Source organism: Harpia harpyja, chromosome Z (assembly GCF_026419915.1).
Source record: "Harpia harpyja isolate bHarHar1 chromosome Z, bHarHar1 primary haplotype, whole genome shotgun sequence".
Taxonomy (NCBI): Eukaryota; Metazoa; Chordata; class Aves; order Accipitriformes; family Accipitridae; genus Harpia; species Harpia harpyja.
This window is the reverse complement of record NC_068969.1, coordinates 106,508,501-106,522,042: the sequence shown is the minus strand read 5'-3', so window position 1 is coordinate 106,522,042 and position 13,542 is coordinate 106,508,501. Positions and strand designations below refer to the sequence as shown.

Below are 13,542 nucleotides of genomic sequence, written 5' to 3'. Positions count from 1 at the left end.
CAGCGAAGAAATTGGGTTTGAAGGCATCACAGCCTGGTTTCTCCTAAGAGGAACAAGGGGTGGTGGTGGCAGTGAACGGCACACACACGACTCCACTTGCAGCAGACTGGCCCCACATCAGCGCCCGGTCCCACACAGCTTCAAGCAGAGCTAGAGGTGCCCTTCATGCATAGGGCAGGGCTGCAGGCAACAGGCAGGCAGGCTAGCAAGGGAGCAGCTCACTCATCACCACCACCTCCTTCCTCTCCCAGGGGAGGCAAAACCCCTGTGTGGACATCACCTGCCACCCGCAGCAGGTGAACCCCTGGGGTCAGCATGGAGGAGAAGACCTCTGAGTGCAGGGCAGGACCTCTGCCAGGCAGAGGGGGGCTCCTCACAGCCCCAGCATCCCTCCTCCATGCTTGGGAGTGGAGTTTGATGCTGGCACCTTCACAAACTGCTGCTCAAGGTGGTCAGAGCCAGGGGACCATTACTCAGTCCAGAGATGTTTGGGCCAGGGGGGAGCTATTGGCCTGCATGTGGACTTTGGAGGGGGTTAAGAGCCCTCCCAGGACATGAGGACTCATGTGCATGGCTATTCTTAGAGTTCACAGAGAGAGCCCTCTTCCACCTGCAGCACAGCAGTGTACCCAGCTCCCCATTCCCAGCTCCTTCCTGGCCATGAGAAACGGAGAAGCGGGGGTGTACCCAAATCTCAGTCTTTTTGTAGCTTTGCTATTGCAAATTGGGAGTTTGAGCCATCAGGAGTTGAGCAAACCTTTGGTGAGGAGCAAGGCTCACTCTGCAACAGGCAGTGCCGTGCATCACAGCCCATCTGTGATTTGCTCCCAGCACTCTAAAAGTTGCTGCAACTTCAAAGCATGTTGCGTAGCTTGCAGCCAATTAATATTCACTTGAAATACTTGTCGGGTAGCAAGAAAATAGCCCCAGTATCTCAAAAGCAGAGCAAGGCTGAGAGAGAGATACCTAGGGTGGAAGGTGACCACAGCAATCCTTTGCTCTTGGCAAATATGATGTGCCAACACTTTGAATCCCCCAAACCCCAGCCCTAAACCCAAGGGCCAAACTCTGCCACATTACCACATGGTAAGCGGGTTTGAATGTGGGTCAGACCCCCAAAAATCAAGAGGTGTGAGAAAAGTGCAGGATTTGGGCTTGGTGGGCTCCTCGCTCTGACCCAAGTAGGCCTGGGGAGGAGGGATGCTCTCTACCCTGGCCAGGTTGTTTCCATGTGTCTTCAGCAGTGGCACCTCCTTGACGGTGGTTATTTTGAGCCAGGACAGCCATACCACTGACTTGGAGAAGAAAAGGTGATTTGCATCTAATTAGTTTAGGAAAAGGATATTCTGTATGTTGGCTGCTCCCCTTGGAAAGCACACGGTGCAAAGCCCAGGCAGCTGTGCCAAGGGGTGTAGGGAAGGATACCATGTGCAAACCTTTACCAGCCACCCTCTTCTCTTCCAGTAAAGCCGGACCCGCCGGAGAGTGTGGTGGCCAAACCCGTGCCCAATAACCCTCGGAGGCTGGAAGTGTCATGGCAAAACCCCTCGTCCTGGCCCGACCCCGAGTCTTTCCCGCTCAAGTTCTTCCTGCGGTATCGGCCCCTCATCCTGGACCAGTGGCAACACGTAAGTGATGCTGAGCTGTCCGGGACGGGAGGGAACGGGGGGAGCTGGTGCCTGGGAACAAGTTGAACTGGGAACAAGTGGTCAGGGACCAAAAAAAATGTCTGTTTACTGCCCAGGCAACCCAGATTTTTTTCCTCTCCTTCTCTGTCTCTCCTCCCTCCCTTCTCTCTTCCTCTCCATCTTTCTTTTAACTCACATTCTGCCTACAAATGGCTCTGCAGGTTCTCCCTGCTTCGCATTTTCATCCACAGCCCCTATCTACTTTCCATACATATGTTCTATATAAAACCTGCCAACGAGATGTAAAAGGCATTTAAAGTATAAATGTCACCACATTTAAATGCGCCTCTGCCACATTTAGATTTTGAACTGAAGATAAAATACCGCTTGCCGTAACTCAGAGCACAGTCACGGAGTGATTGCCGCGATGTTATCGTATTTCTTACTTTTATTTCTTGTTTCTTTAAAAAAAAAATAGTCAGTGAAATCCTTGGCAGCCCGGAGGACAGATTTCATTTGTTAGCTGCAGGAAGATAACGAACAGGCTTTTTTTTTTCCTCTGTGTGCTTCTTGCATGCTCAGCTTGTGAAGGAAAGCAATCTGCTGCTCGAGGAGAGGTGCTGCTATGCTGGCATGGCTCATCCAGCATCCCCTCTGTGCTCAGCTGGGCCAGTCGAAAGCCAATTAGGTTCTTTGCTTGATAAAGCATATTGCCCCCCCGCCCCCCCCCCCAAAAAAGAGAAATAGGAGGCAGCACCCAGTCCCCTGGGAGCTCACTTGCGTTGTGGAGCCAAGGGGGATTTTCTGCCGGCCAGCTTTTCCTAAGGAGAGAAATGGCTGAGAGAGGGGATGGCAGGATTTGCTTGTGTCTCTGCAAGATGTCAGTATCTCAGCGACTTTTTCATTTTGCCTTGCTTGGGTTTTTTGACAAGGCAGCACCGCAGGTTGTGTTTCAGATTGAAGCGTTTGCTGACAGCTTTGAAAATCATTGGGAGAGGTTTTTCCTGCTTGTCTCTTTGCCCTTAGCTTCCCTCCTGGGAGCAGGAGAGCATCCACAGACCATCCCGAAGGGTAAGAAAGCAGAGGTGGAAATTGGGTATTAGTTTGCTGTGGATACTTTTTTTCACTTGGGGGACAAATGCTTGAATTGTAGAAGGTGTGAGAAAAGGGGAAGAATTAATGGGAAGTACCAAACACAATGTCATTTTTTTCAGGGCGTGAAACTGTTGTGGAAAAAGCTGATGTTTTTATCCTGCCACAGCCTGATTCAGCCAAGCACCCTGCAAATGTAGGGGTTTGCACCCAAAAATGGTGGGAGAGCCAGTGAGCTGCCTCCCACCTCGACACCCTCAGGGGGGACAGTGTGGCCTCCCCAGTGCTCTCAGACAGACAGCAATGGTGGGAAATACATGGAGGTGTTAGCGACACTGGTGGCAGGGCAACCCTGGCTGGAAAAGGCAGTTCTAGAGCAGTAAAAATTTGATTTCTCCTATTTAAAGATACCCTGAGCTGCAGAGAGGGCTTGAGGTACCAGCCCTCATGGTAGGTGCAAGGAGGGCCAGGAAGGGCTCATTTCCAAGCATCCCAGGAGGGCACAGCAGTCCTGAGTACTGCTTTTAATCAATATCTCCTTGCAAGAGACATGTCCCCCATCACTGGCTGATGGAGAAGTGTGTTTGGGGAATAATTTGCTCGGCAAGCAAGTGCAAGCATTCAGCGAGTGAGGTACCAGCCTTGTTTTCTGACTCTCTGCCCCACCGGCTGGGTAATGAAAAATCTGATTTGTGGATGATTTGAGGAAAACTGCCACTATTCATCAGATGAATTATTTGCGAAGCCTAATTCAATCAGCTCCCAAACACCAGGGGTTGGCAGCGCTGCAGCAGCCAGAGCTGCTCTGAGCCCAGACCCCCTTGGCACGCTCAGCCTGCTTAGCCCAGCTGGGCACCCTGCAAATGCAGGAGTTTGCCCCCAAAAGTGAACCGCACCGATGCCAGCATGCGGGGAGCATGCCCAAGCCATGCTGAGCTCTGCTTTGCTTGACCTATTGCTTGTTGGCATCTTGGGGGGTGTCCCCGCTCCCCCAAATCCAGCCAGGAAAGGGAAGGACATGGTTTGGTAGGGCCAAGCCTAGCTCAGCCATCCAGCTCGTCCTACGGTGGTGGTGTTGGGTCTCTCTTGAAGGGACAAGTGCCCTGAGAAAGGATGCAATGGTCATGCATGCCATGCTTGCATGGGAGTGTCTTAACTCTCTTAACCGAGGTGAAGGTCTCCTGCTACAAGCTGTCTTGCATCTTGGTTCTTGCTGTCCCCACTGGCTGCCGGCATGGAAAAGCCATTGCATACAACTTGCTTGCTGACAACATGACAGCTTGGGAGCCTGGCACGGAGAAGAGAAGTCTCCACCAGCAGCCAGGAGGAGCTGGGTAACCTCATGCTCTGGCACATCCCTGTGTGCCCAAGGTCCCCATGCCGAGCCCCATCCTTGCCTCCTCATGGCAACCATCCATGCACTGGCTATGGGTTTTAAGCATCTCCTGCCACCCCCTTGGCAGCCCCGCAGGAAGCCCAGCATCCCTGTGGGAGCAAACCCACAAGGGAGCACCGGAGACTGCTCAGAGCCAGGAATATCCATGCAGGTCCTGCTCACATGTGGCATTTCTTGGCAGAAGAAGCAGCTCCCCTTTCTCCCCTCCGCCTCCCGTTATCTTTGCAGGGTCTGATTTATGCACAGCACCTCGGCAGGCAGGACTGAATGAGCACTAATAGGATCAGATGGATGTCGAGCTGTCGAATACCATAGGGCCTGATTCAATCAGCGCCTGCTTTCTCCCAGGCTCTTCCTTTCAGGATTTTAATAATGCCAGGGCTTGGCACCAGAAGATGAAGCCATCCGTGGCGGGAGTGGTGGATCTTACTGAGACCACCACTATGCAAGCTAGCCATAAGTGCAGTTTCCCCCCCAGAGAGAGCCAAGCAGTGTTTGGCCCAAGCATCCCCCCCATCAAGCAATATCTGGGGCTGACCCGAAGTCAGTGGGACACCCTCATCCCCTTCCCAGTGCTTTGCAAAGGTGGGTTTGAGCCCCAGCATGCCATTTGCACTCCCTTTCCCCTGCTCAGCAGCACCTTTCTGCTCAGGCCACTTAGCAGCTCTCGTGTTGCAGTTTGCTCTGGGAGTTATGATGATGTGCTCTGGGAATTATTATCATGGAGGGATGATGATGATGATGATGATGAGTTTCCACGTGAGTGGGCAGCGGGGCGTGTGCCAGATGCTCCTTGCACCATCTTGCTGCCTCGCAGCAGCTCCGTCGAACCTGGGCACCAGTATTTCCCGGCTGTTCAGGATGCAGCCGTGTCACATCGTGCCACATCGGGTGGCCACTGACTCCCCTCCACCCCACCAGCACTGAGCTCGCTCTGAAACCCAAGTAACTTTAAAGTCATGCTCCTCCCTTTCTGGAAGAAGGGCTGGTGGTTTCTCTGCTGCCAGAAGAGCGATGGGATATTTGTAGCCTAAACAGGTTTTTTATTCTCTCCTTTTGGCAGAATCTCCCCTTCTGTCTCCTAAATATAAAACATTAAATGTTTAGGGTATCCTTTATTTTTCTCCTGCTTTTAAGTTTGTAATTCAAGCCAGATTAGCGTGGTTTCCTCTTCTGTTTTATAGCCCCATCCTGGCCCCAAGCGAGCTCTCCTAATGCTCTCAGATGTTCCTCTAATGGCTTACCTAGGCTGGAACTGGATACCCTTTCCTAATGGATTGCTAATAGCCTGTTTCTGGTTTTACAGGCTCCTTCAGTTAACTCGCAACAGCAGCGATCGCCACGCTCACACATGTGATCTCCCTGCAAGCATGTCTGCATGCACACCCCTAGATGCAGGCGGGTGGCCAGGCACCATCCTGAGCATCTTTGGGGAGCCCAGGGCAGGTCTTGCACCCAGTCTGCTCCCACCCGATAGCATTTGCGGGAGCAGGCTCTCCCCTTTTCCCAGTTTTTGGGGGGAGATCGCAAGCACTGAGCACTGACCAGCTCAGTGCATGTCCCAGGAACGTGGCAAGGCTCAGAAGGTATTTCTTAAGCAGCGTCAGAGCTGGCGGCCAGGCTGAAGGAGGATTTCCTCCGGTGGGTTGCCAGCAATTTGCAGATGCCGTCGCGAAGTCTAATTGAACCCATTGGCTGCGCTGACAACATGAAATGTTAATGAACCGTGAGGCGGGCTGCGCCTCAGATCTTGAGATTTGCAGTAAAAGGTCATGAGATATTTAAAGCTAATAATGTGGTTGGGTTGTCTCCTTCCTCTTCTGTTTTGGAAGCATTAGAGCCATGTCCGTGAGCATTTGCAAAGCCTGGAAATGTCCTTCTTTGGAAAAGCAAGCAGAGGTGCTCCCATCACCCTGGGATTTTAGGAGCTGGGGCCACAGAGCCCCTGATGCAGGCATCTGTGCCGGCTCTACTGCTGAGCAGCTCTGATTCGGGCAAATGATGGGGATCTGGGGACAGGAATGGGCAGTATGAGGGTATTGCCAAATATTTAGTGGTAGAGTTCATTGGTGTGAGGAGGGCCTGGTTCTCTGGGCCAGCCACTGTCACTCATATGTTGGTGGGTGGCTGCCACGGTGGGCTCAGGCTTATCCCCCAAGGCAAAGCAACATTTTTCAGTCAAATAGGTGAATCTCACAGGCTGTCTCTGTAAGTTCCTGCCTTGGGGCAGCCTGGAATAACCTGAAAGTGTGTGTTAATGTGTATCCTGCCTGCAACGGGCAAGGGGGAGGGATGGAGCTGGGGAAGGCAAGTAGTGCCACCGCCTGCCGCAGCTGCATCCCCGCCGGCGTGGCAGCAATGTCACTTTGCGGTGGGTGCGCTTCTTCGCGCCCACTTGCATCCCCCTGTGCCTCTGCTGCTTTGCCTGCGCTCCCCCTCTTTGCAAGGCAACCTTGGCAGGGAGGTCACCCTGAGTGAGCTGGGTTACAGCTTCACGCCTGGTAGCTTTTATTGCGGCACTTCTCTCCCTTCCCCTCCTGGCTGCAAAGTCAGTGATTAAAAAAGAAGAAAAAAAAAAGAATTAATAGGTGGGAGCAAAATTTTGAGGCTGTAATAGTGTCTCTCACAGCTCGGCATGGGACAAGCAGGGCTCGAGCAGAGGGTGCCTCAGAGGAGGAGGGAGGTGGGAAATTCTCAGAAATCACCTTTTCTATCCCCACCCCAGCTCGAGGGATGGAGCCGGGCTCGGGACTGTTGGCTGGCACTGTCTGGGTGCTCTCAGCCCCCTTGGGAACTGCTAGTGACCTAGAAGTTCTGAGCACCTGGCAGGATCAGGCCTCCAAAGGCAGCTGTAAAGGTGCCACTGAGCAGCAGAGCACTCATGCACACACACCCGTGTGCCTGTGCTCACCTCCAAGCTCGCACAGCTACATGCAGGTAGGATGGCGCTGGCAAGTTTAGTTTCCCTGTCCGCATGCAGACCATGCCGGGCAGATGCCCGTGCCCTGCCATGCCCACACACAAGCTGCATCCATCTGCTTTCACCACCAGCCCACTGCATCACTGTGGTAAATGCGTCTGTGGGCAGCAGATGCCAGTGCTGGGCGGGGTTAGATATGGTGCTGAGCGCCCAGAGCATCCCTGATCCCACCCTACCCACAGCCACAAGCGAAAGCGAGCTCTGCCAGCTGTCACTTGGCAGGAGGGGACAGTGCATCTGGAGAAAGAGTCCCGTTATTGACGAGCTCACAGCTCCACTTTCAAAGATACTTTTTATTTTAAGCCAGAAGGGAGTCATTTAGCTGCATCTGGTGTGACACAATGCAGGCTGCAGAGGAGCCTTGCGATAACTTGTCCTCCCAGACCAGCAGCACAGCAGCCTTTTTTGGGGGGGTGACAGCAGGGACCGCAGCTCAGACCCTGCTGGGCTCCTCCACTACCCAGCTAGCAGAGAATAAGCGGGGTTCATTCACTTTTCCCAACCTTTTAGTTATTCCAGAGTCCACGCAGAAAGTTTTGTCTGGGGTTAGCCCAACTGATTCCTGCGGTGCTGCAGAAGGAGGAGGTATTTGGGGGCTCGCTTATTAGTAATGAATGTCAGACCTATTTGCTCTCCAGACGTGGCTTTGAAATGGAAAAACCAGAACATTTATTTTATGCTTGGTGACATCTTTTTGCAGGCGGCAGTGGCTGTTTGCAGCGACGCTCCTGCACTTCCCAGCATTGGGGTGGCTTGCTTTAGGGTTGCTCCTGCTTTTGGTTTAGCCTGTTCCCCAGAGCAGGTGGGAGCCTGCCAGGATCCCCCTACAATTGCAGGGACTGAAGGTACCTGAAACAGCAGCTACTTGTGTAGCATGAGTCCCAGCAGAACTCATTGCAGCCAGGTGGCAGGATCTGGCCACTTGTTATGGGGAAGAGAGGCTGTGAAATCAAGCCCACTTGGATGCCCCGTCCCCCTCCCAGTTCCCATTTCCCCCATTATCCAGGATAACCCAGGGAGCATCCAGAGGTGGAGGAGGTTGTGAGGACGTGAGATGCGTGGCAGACCCTGGCTGTGCTCTTACGAGGGGTTTCCTTCTGTGTTCCCCTGCTTGCTGTGGGTGGCACAGTCTGTGTCAGCAGATCAGCTTCACCCTACAATAGCCAGAGTGCTCCTTTTATTTTGGGCAAGGCAGGCTCATTGAGGCTCCATACAACACCTGGGACAGGCATGTGGTCTCTGTCCTGGCGTGCACAGAGGTGGTGCATCCCTGCCATGGGACTGAGGGATGCCAGTCCCCCATCCCCTCATTGCCAGCTTCCTGGCAGCAGAACACCCCCTTCCCACACTGGGAGCCACGCTGGGGAGCAGGAGGTGTCAAAGAATGGAAAGCAGAGCCACTGCTGCCACAGGGGAGCCAGCAAACACATTTTCATGTGGGATGCAGAGAAGGAGGCATCTGATCCCCCCTTCTCCTCCTCTGCCTCCTTCCAACATATACCAGCCCCCAGCCCAGCTGCTGGGGCAGGGAGAGTTGGGGTTTTCTTCCCCTCCATCCCCTTCTAAAGGCCATCTGGGCTTCAGACCTGCCTGTGCATCACCCTGTTTGCAAGTAATTGCTACCTGGTCACGCTGGACCAGGAGCAGAGCGCGGGTGGGAACAGAGCACAGTGACATTTTTTACTGCCGGGGCACTCTGGGGCAGGGTGGGCTGGGGGCAGCAGGAGCACAGGGAGCTGGGGGGTGGGAGGCAGAATGGCTTCCTTAACTCCTGCTGTGCCGAGCACTGCAAGGCAGTGCCAACACTCTGCGGGCAGGGACTGGGACAAGGGCACGCATGGATGTCCCCTGTTGGGGTGCATGGTGTGGATGGCTCATGTGGATGTCTCCATTCCTCCAGCACATGTGCAGGGGGGATCAGCATGGACAGGGGGAAAGCCAAGTGCTGGGAAATCCTCCCGTTCACCTACCCTGGGTGTCTGTCCCAATCCCATCAATATTGCACTGGCCCCTGGGCTCATCCTGGTGCTCTGGGCTGTGGGTGGGCACCGGCCATCCCTCGGCAGCCCTGTTATCTTTCTAAGCAGGCTGATGGGGGTATGTGGCCATGGCAGGGAATGGGATCCCAGCCCACACTGTCCTCAGCAAGCTGTCAGCTGAATTACTGGGTTCAAGGGCTTTTTTTCATTTCTCTCTCTCTTTTTTTTTTTTTTTTTTTCCCCAATGCTAATAGCTCTGCATTGCACTGGCTACTGATCCCTCATTAATCTGGGCAGTGCTTCACAGCCAGCCGGAGTGACTTTTGGCAGTTGCACAAAGGCAGGCAACGACACGCAGACTCCCCCGGCCAAAAAAATTACCATGTGCAGCCTTCCTCCAACTTTTGTCTCTGTGTGGCGGGGACGCGGATTAAGGAATTTCTCCCTCTGCCTTTGATGCTGTGTGTCCATCCATCCCCCCACGACCTCCCCAGTGTGTGTTCTGCCCCATCTCTCCCTGTCTGTGTCCAGTTGGACCCGGTCCCTGTGTGCTTTCCCATCTGCTGCTGCACTTCTGTGCTGAGCCACGGGCACCCACCCAGGGACTTACCCACCATGGCAAATGTTGGATGTGTCCCCTGGCTGCCCAGCTCAGAAGTGCTACGTGCAGACGTCACTATGTGTGGGGAGGTATGGATGCTGTAGTCTATGCCTTCTCTTTTTGTCTGCTGTCTAAAGAGGGGCTTAGTGCAGCATCCTGCCAGGTCCTACAAGGAAGGTCCTCCAGGTCCTCCAGCCTGGGTCCTGGAGGAACGTCCCCCCCAAGGCAAAGCACAGCCTTGACCCTGTTGTGCCTGTGATGCCCCATCTGCAAACACAGCTGCAGGCTGGCTGCGGCTGGCGAGAAGCAGGAATTGCTCCCAAGAGGAAGCGCTCAGCCAGGAGGGCCCTCTGAGCTGAAGAAAACACTCTGGATGGAGCAGCAGCCTGGCCAGGCCAGCAGGACCTCAGCAGGGCTGACCTGCCCGCAGCCTGCTTGCTGCGGGGCTCAGGGAGCAGCCAGGGGGGCTCAGGGGATGCTGAAAGACCTAGAGACACCCACACACCAGCCAGATAACCCCAGCATCTTTCTGAGCCCTGTGCTCATTCCCTGCTTCCAAGGCATCCACAGCCAAGCACAGGCCAGGCTGGAAGAAACAGGCTTGCAGGGGACTGGCAGCTCACCCAGTGAGGTTTCATTTAATTTAATTGGCATAAGGAATTAATTGAGCTTGATCACCTTGGCAGTGTAAATTGGTGGATGCCACAAAACAGCTCTGAGCTTATCCCATCCAGGTGGGTACCTGCTATGTGATGTGCACGGTGCTGCACTTGCATGCTGTCCTGCTCTGCCAAGCAGCATGCCTGCGAGCAGTGACTGGAGCCAGTGGCAGAGGCATGAATCCCAGGGGCTGGATGGCAGGGACAGCCTCAGTGTGCCACGAGGCTGTGGGGAGGTGCCCTGCCAAGCGCGATGCTTTGCACAGGCTGGGTGATTCACAACCTGGTGGGTCTCCTGTCTTGCCTACCCTGGGCCTGGGCCATGAAGGTGTGTCCTTATGAGAAGAGGGTGCAGAAGTTGTCTCCTCAGCTCTGCTGGGTGCAGCAGTGATTGCCAGGAGCCCGTCACCTCTGAGGACCCTGATGCAGCTCTGGGTTTGGTCCTGGGCTGAGCAGGGCTGGAGCTTGGTGGGATGTGTCTCAGCCAAGACCCCCAAGGGCTGGAGAATGCACAGCCATGTCCTCCAGGAGGGACCGGCATCCTCTTCATCTTCTTGTCCGCATTCTCCTCATCTTCCTTTCCCCATCCTTCCTTCTGCTGAGACCTCACAGGATTTCAGTTTTCACCTATCCCATCAGTGAAATGGTCCAAAACCCTTTTCCTGCGGGATGCACTGTGCCCAGCCCCAGGATGGGAGCAGCCACCCCCCCAGTATAGACTGTGCTGGGGACCTGCAAGCTGCTAAACTGCTCTAAGCCTGAGCCCATTATCTGGACAAGAGGCAGCACTTGTGACCCCAGGGCTGGCTCTCAGCCTCTTTGGTGTGCTGGAAGCTCAGGAGACCCTGCACGGAGCCCCACTGGGATCACTGGGCTCATCTGCCCCCCATGCCAGGTTCCTTCCAGCCAGGCTCTGACCTCGGACCCCCTTGGCAGGTACCCCAAGTAGCTGCCCCCATGCTAACAAGTCAGACCTGATGGTGAGACCTGTGGTGCGGTGGGAAGCTGTCCCCTGGATGGTAGGCATGGACTCGGGCACCAGTTGTCCCAGTGCTTTGACTAATGGTGTTTTAGGGCTTAGGCATGTCTCAACTTCGCACAAGCCCTGCAGTGAAACCACCAGCATCCCCTGTTTGCATCCCACTGGCACCATGGGTGTCAGCCCCAAGTCAGCGGTGCAAGGAAAAGCAGGACTCGGCCTCCCCCATCCAGCCCCAAAATCCTCAGTGGTGAGACGGACACATGCCTTTCTCCTTGCTGCTCCCCCGCTGAAGTTTGGTAGCAGCTTTGCACCTCACAGGCGGCAGGAGGCCCTTTGCTCCCTGACAGCTGGAGAGGGGACAAGCCAGGCCTGCCTCCAGATGTGCTCCAGATGTGGAGCTCCGGTGGGCTCTGGCCGGGTGGTGTGGGCAGCTGGGAGCACAGAGCCCAAGGGCCCTGCTGTGCTGGGCAGCAGGCTGGATGCCACCCTGGGAGAGGGAAAAAGGAAAGGAAAGGCTGTCACCTGGAGCAAGAAAGCAAAAGTGCACCCCTCCCTGGTAGGGATGCCCCAGAGCAGCTGTAAAAGCCGGGGGGGGGGGGGGGGGCTGCAGTTTGTGTACCAAAGGGATTAAATCTGTGCTGGGACGTTGCATGTGCTATATTGGGGGGACTGGAAAAGCGCTGGGTCTTTCTCAGGGTGGCTTCCTGCTTTTCAAGTACCCCTGCAAGCAGCAGAGTGATGAGATTAACCATGCTGGCCACTGGCTGGGCCATCACATGCGTCCCTGCTATGCACACCATCCCTGCGTGTGTAAAGTCGCAGTGCCAGGGCAGCCTTATTCCCCAGGTACATTGGCTCAGGTACCCCCAGGCACCTCAACGGTGTAGCTTTTCTCTCTTTGGGCTTCGGGAGGTGATCAAGGACCAGGCAGAAGTTTTTGGCTCCATCTTGCTCCTGTCATTGAACTGAGATCTTAAACTCAGCTGTCGGTGCTCCCCAGGGCAGTGGGATCCTTTGCCTGACCTTCGCCTGGGTGGCTGGGGAGATGTGGAGGACCCCACAAGGGTTACATCATGAAGTTCCGCACACCCGTGAAGTGCTGCTTGTTCTGCTCGAGCATGAGCCCCTGGCTGGACACCAGCACTCGCAGATGGGCTGCATCAGACCCACACCATCCCTCATCCCCCCAGCATCTTTATTATCAACATGTGTCCAGAGAGAAGGTGGTTTGTGTCAGCCAGGGCACAGGGGAAGGACAAGGGGTGCCCTGTGTCCCCCCCCGTGCCATGAACAGGCAGTGCAGGGAGGGAATGAAGCCGGCAGCGTGTTGGTCCTCAGCCTCAGAGACTGGATGGAGGGTGATCTCCCACGCAGCCTCTGCAGGATGCTCCTGCCCTGGTCTCCTCCGTGCCCTCAGCACCCTGAGGCCAAGCCTGGCTCCATCCCTGGAAGGTCACTAGGGTGCTGAGCCCTCCTCCTCTATCAGCCAGGCATGTTTTCTCTGGTGGTGGCTATGCGATGTGGGTGCATTTCTGCTGAGCACCTGCATCCCTCTGTCCTTGAGCCAAGCACCAAGTGGATCAGAGATCCCCAGAAGGTGTGGACTCAATCTGGGGTTAAACCATTGCACCAGCAGCCGCATCTCCAGGAGGATGGCAGTACCTCCCATGGCCCAGGCTGCAGTCACAACAGGACTGAGGGAATTTTTCTAGGAAAGATGGCTGCACTCGGCTTGATCCTTGTCCAAGGGCCCAGCCAAAGGGATGCAAGCCAAGCTGGTGGGACGCCAGCAGGCACAGGAGCAGGGTGGCCAGAGGTGTGCTGGTGGGGGAAGCCTCCTCCCAGCAGTGGCAGCGATGCCCAGAAAGTGTGTGCGTGCACCCCAGCCGCTGCCCTGGATGTCGGGCTCCCAGCCATCCTAACACGTCCAAGCGGAGCCTGTGTGCACATCTGCTAGTTTCTGCTGACCTCTAGAGGAAGCCGCTCCGCTCCTGCACCGTGAGTTTGGGAGCGGGACAGGGACTCACCAGACCTTTGGCTTAGTTGCAGCTGGAGCATTCTCCCCCTGCATCCCTGTCCTGGGTTCATGCCTCTGCCCAAAACCTCATAGCACTTCCCAAAGTGCTGCAAAAGTCTCGTTATCATCCTCTAGCCGAGCTGAACACACTGATCGTCTTACACCTCCCGGTGCCAAGGGTTCCTCTGACCGTCCCCCCCTCCCCGCT

The 13,542-nt window shown here is 55.2% G+C and overlaps 1 protein-coding gene across 8 annotated transcripts in view; it reads left to right on the top strand.

The window, feature by feature from the left end:
• The window catches only part of CNTFR (ciliary neurotrophic factor receptor), a 212,765-nt gene that overhangs the window by 194,886 nt on the left and 4,337 nt on the right, over positions 1-13,542 (top strand). For all 8 annotated transcript variants that reach the window (XM_052778588.1, XM_052778590.1, XM_052778589.1 and 5 more), the window contains one exon: positions 1,465-1,628. In XM_052778588.1, the coding sequence (XP_052634548.1) occupies positions 1,465-1,628 (164 nt within the window). The remainder of the gene's footprint in view (positions 1-1,464; positions 1,629-13,542) is intronic.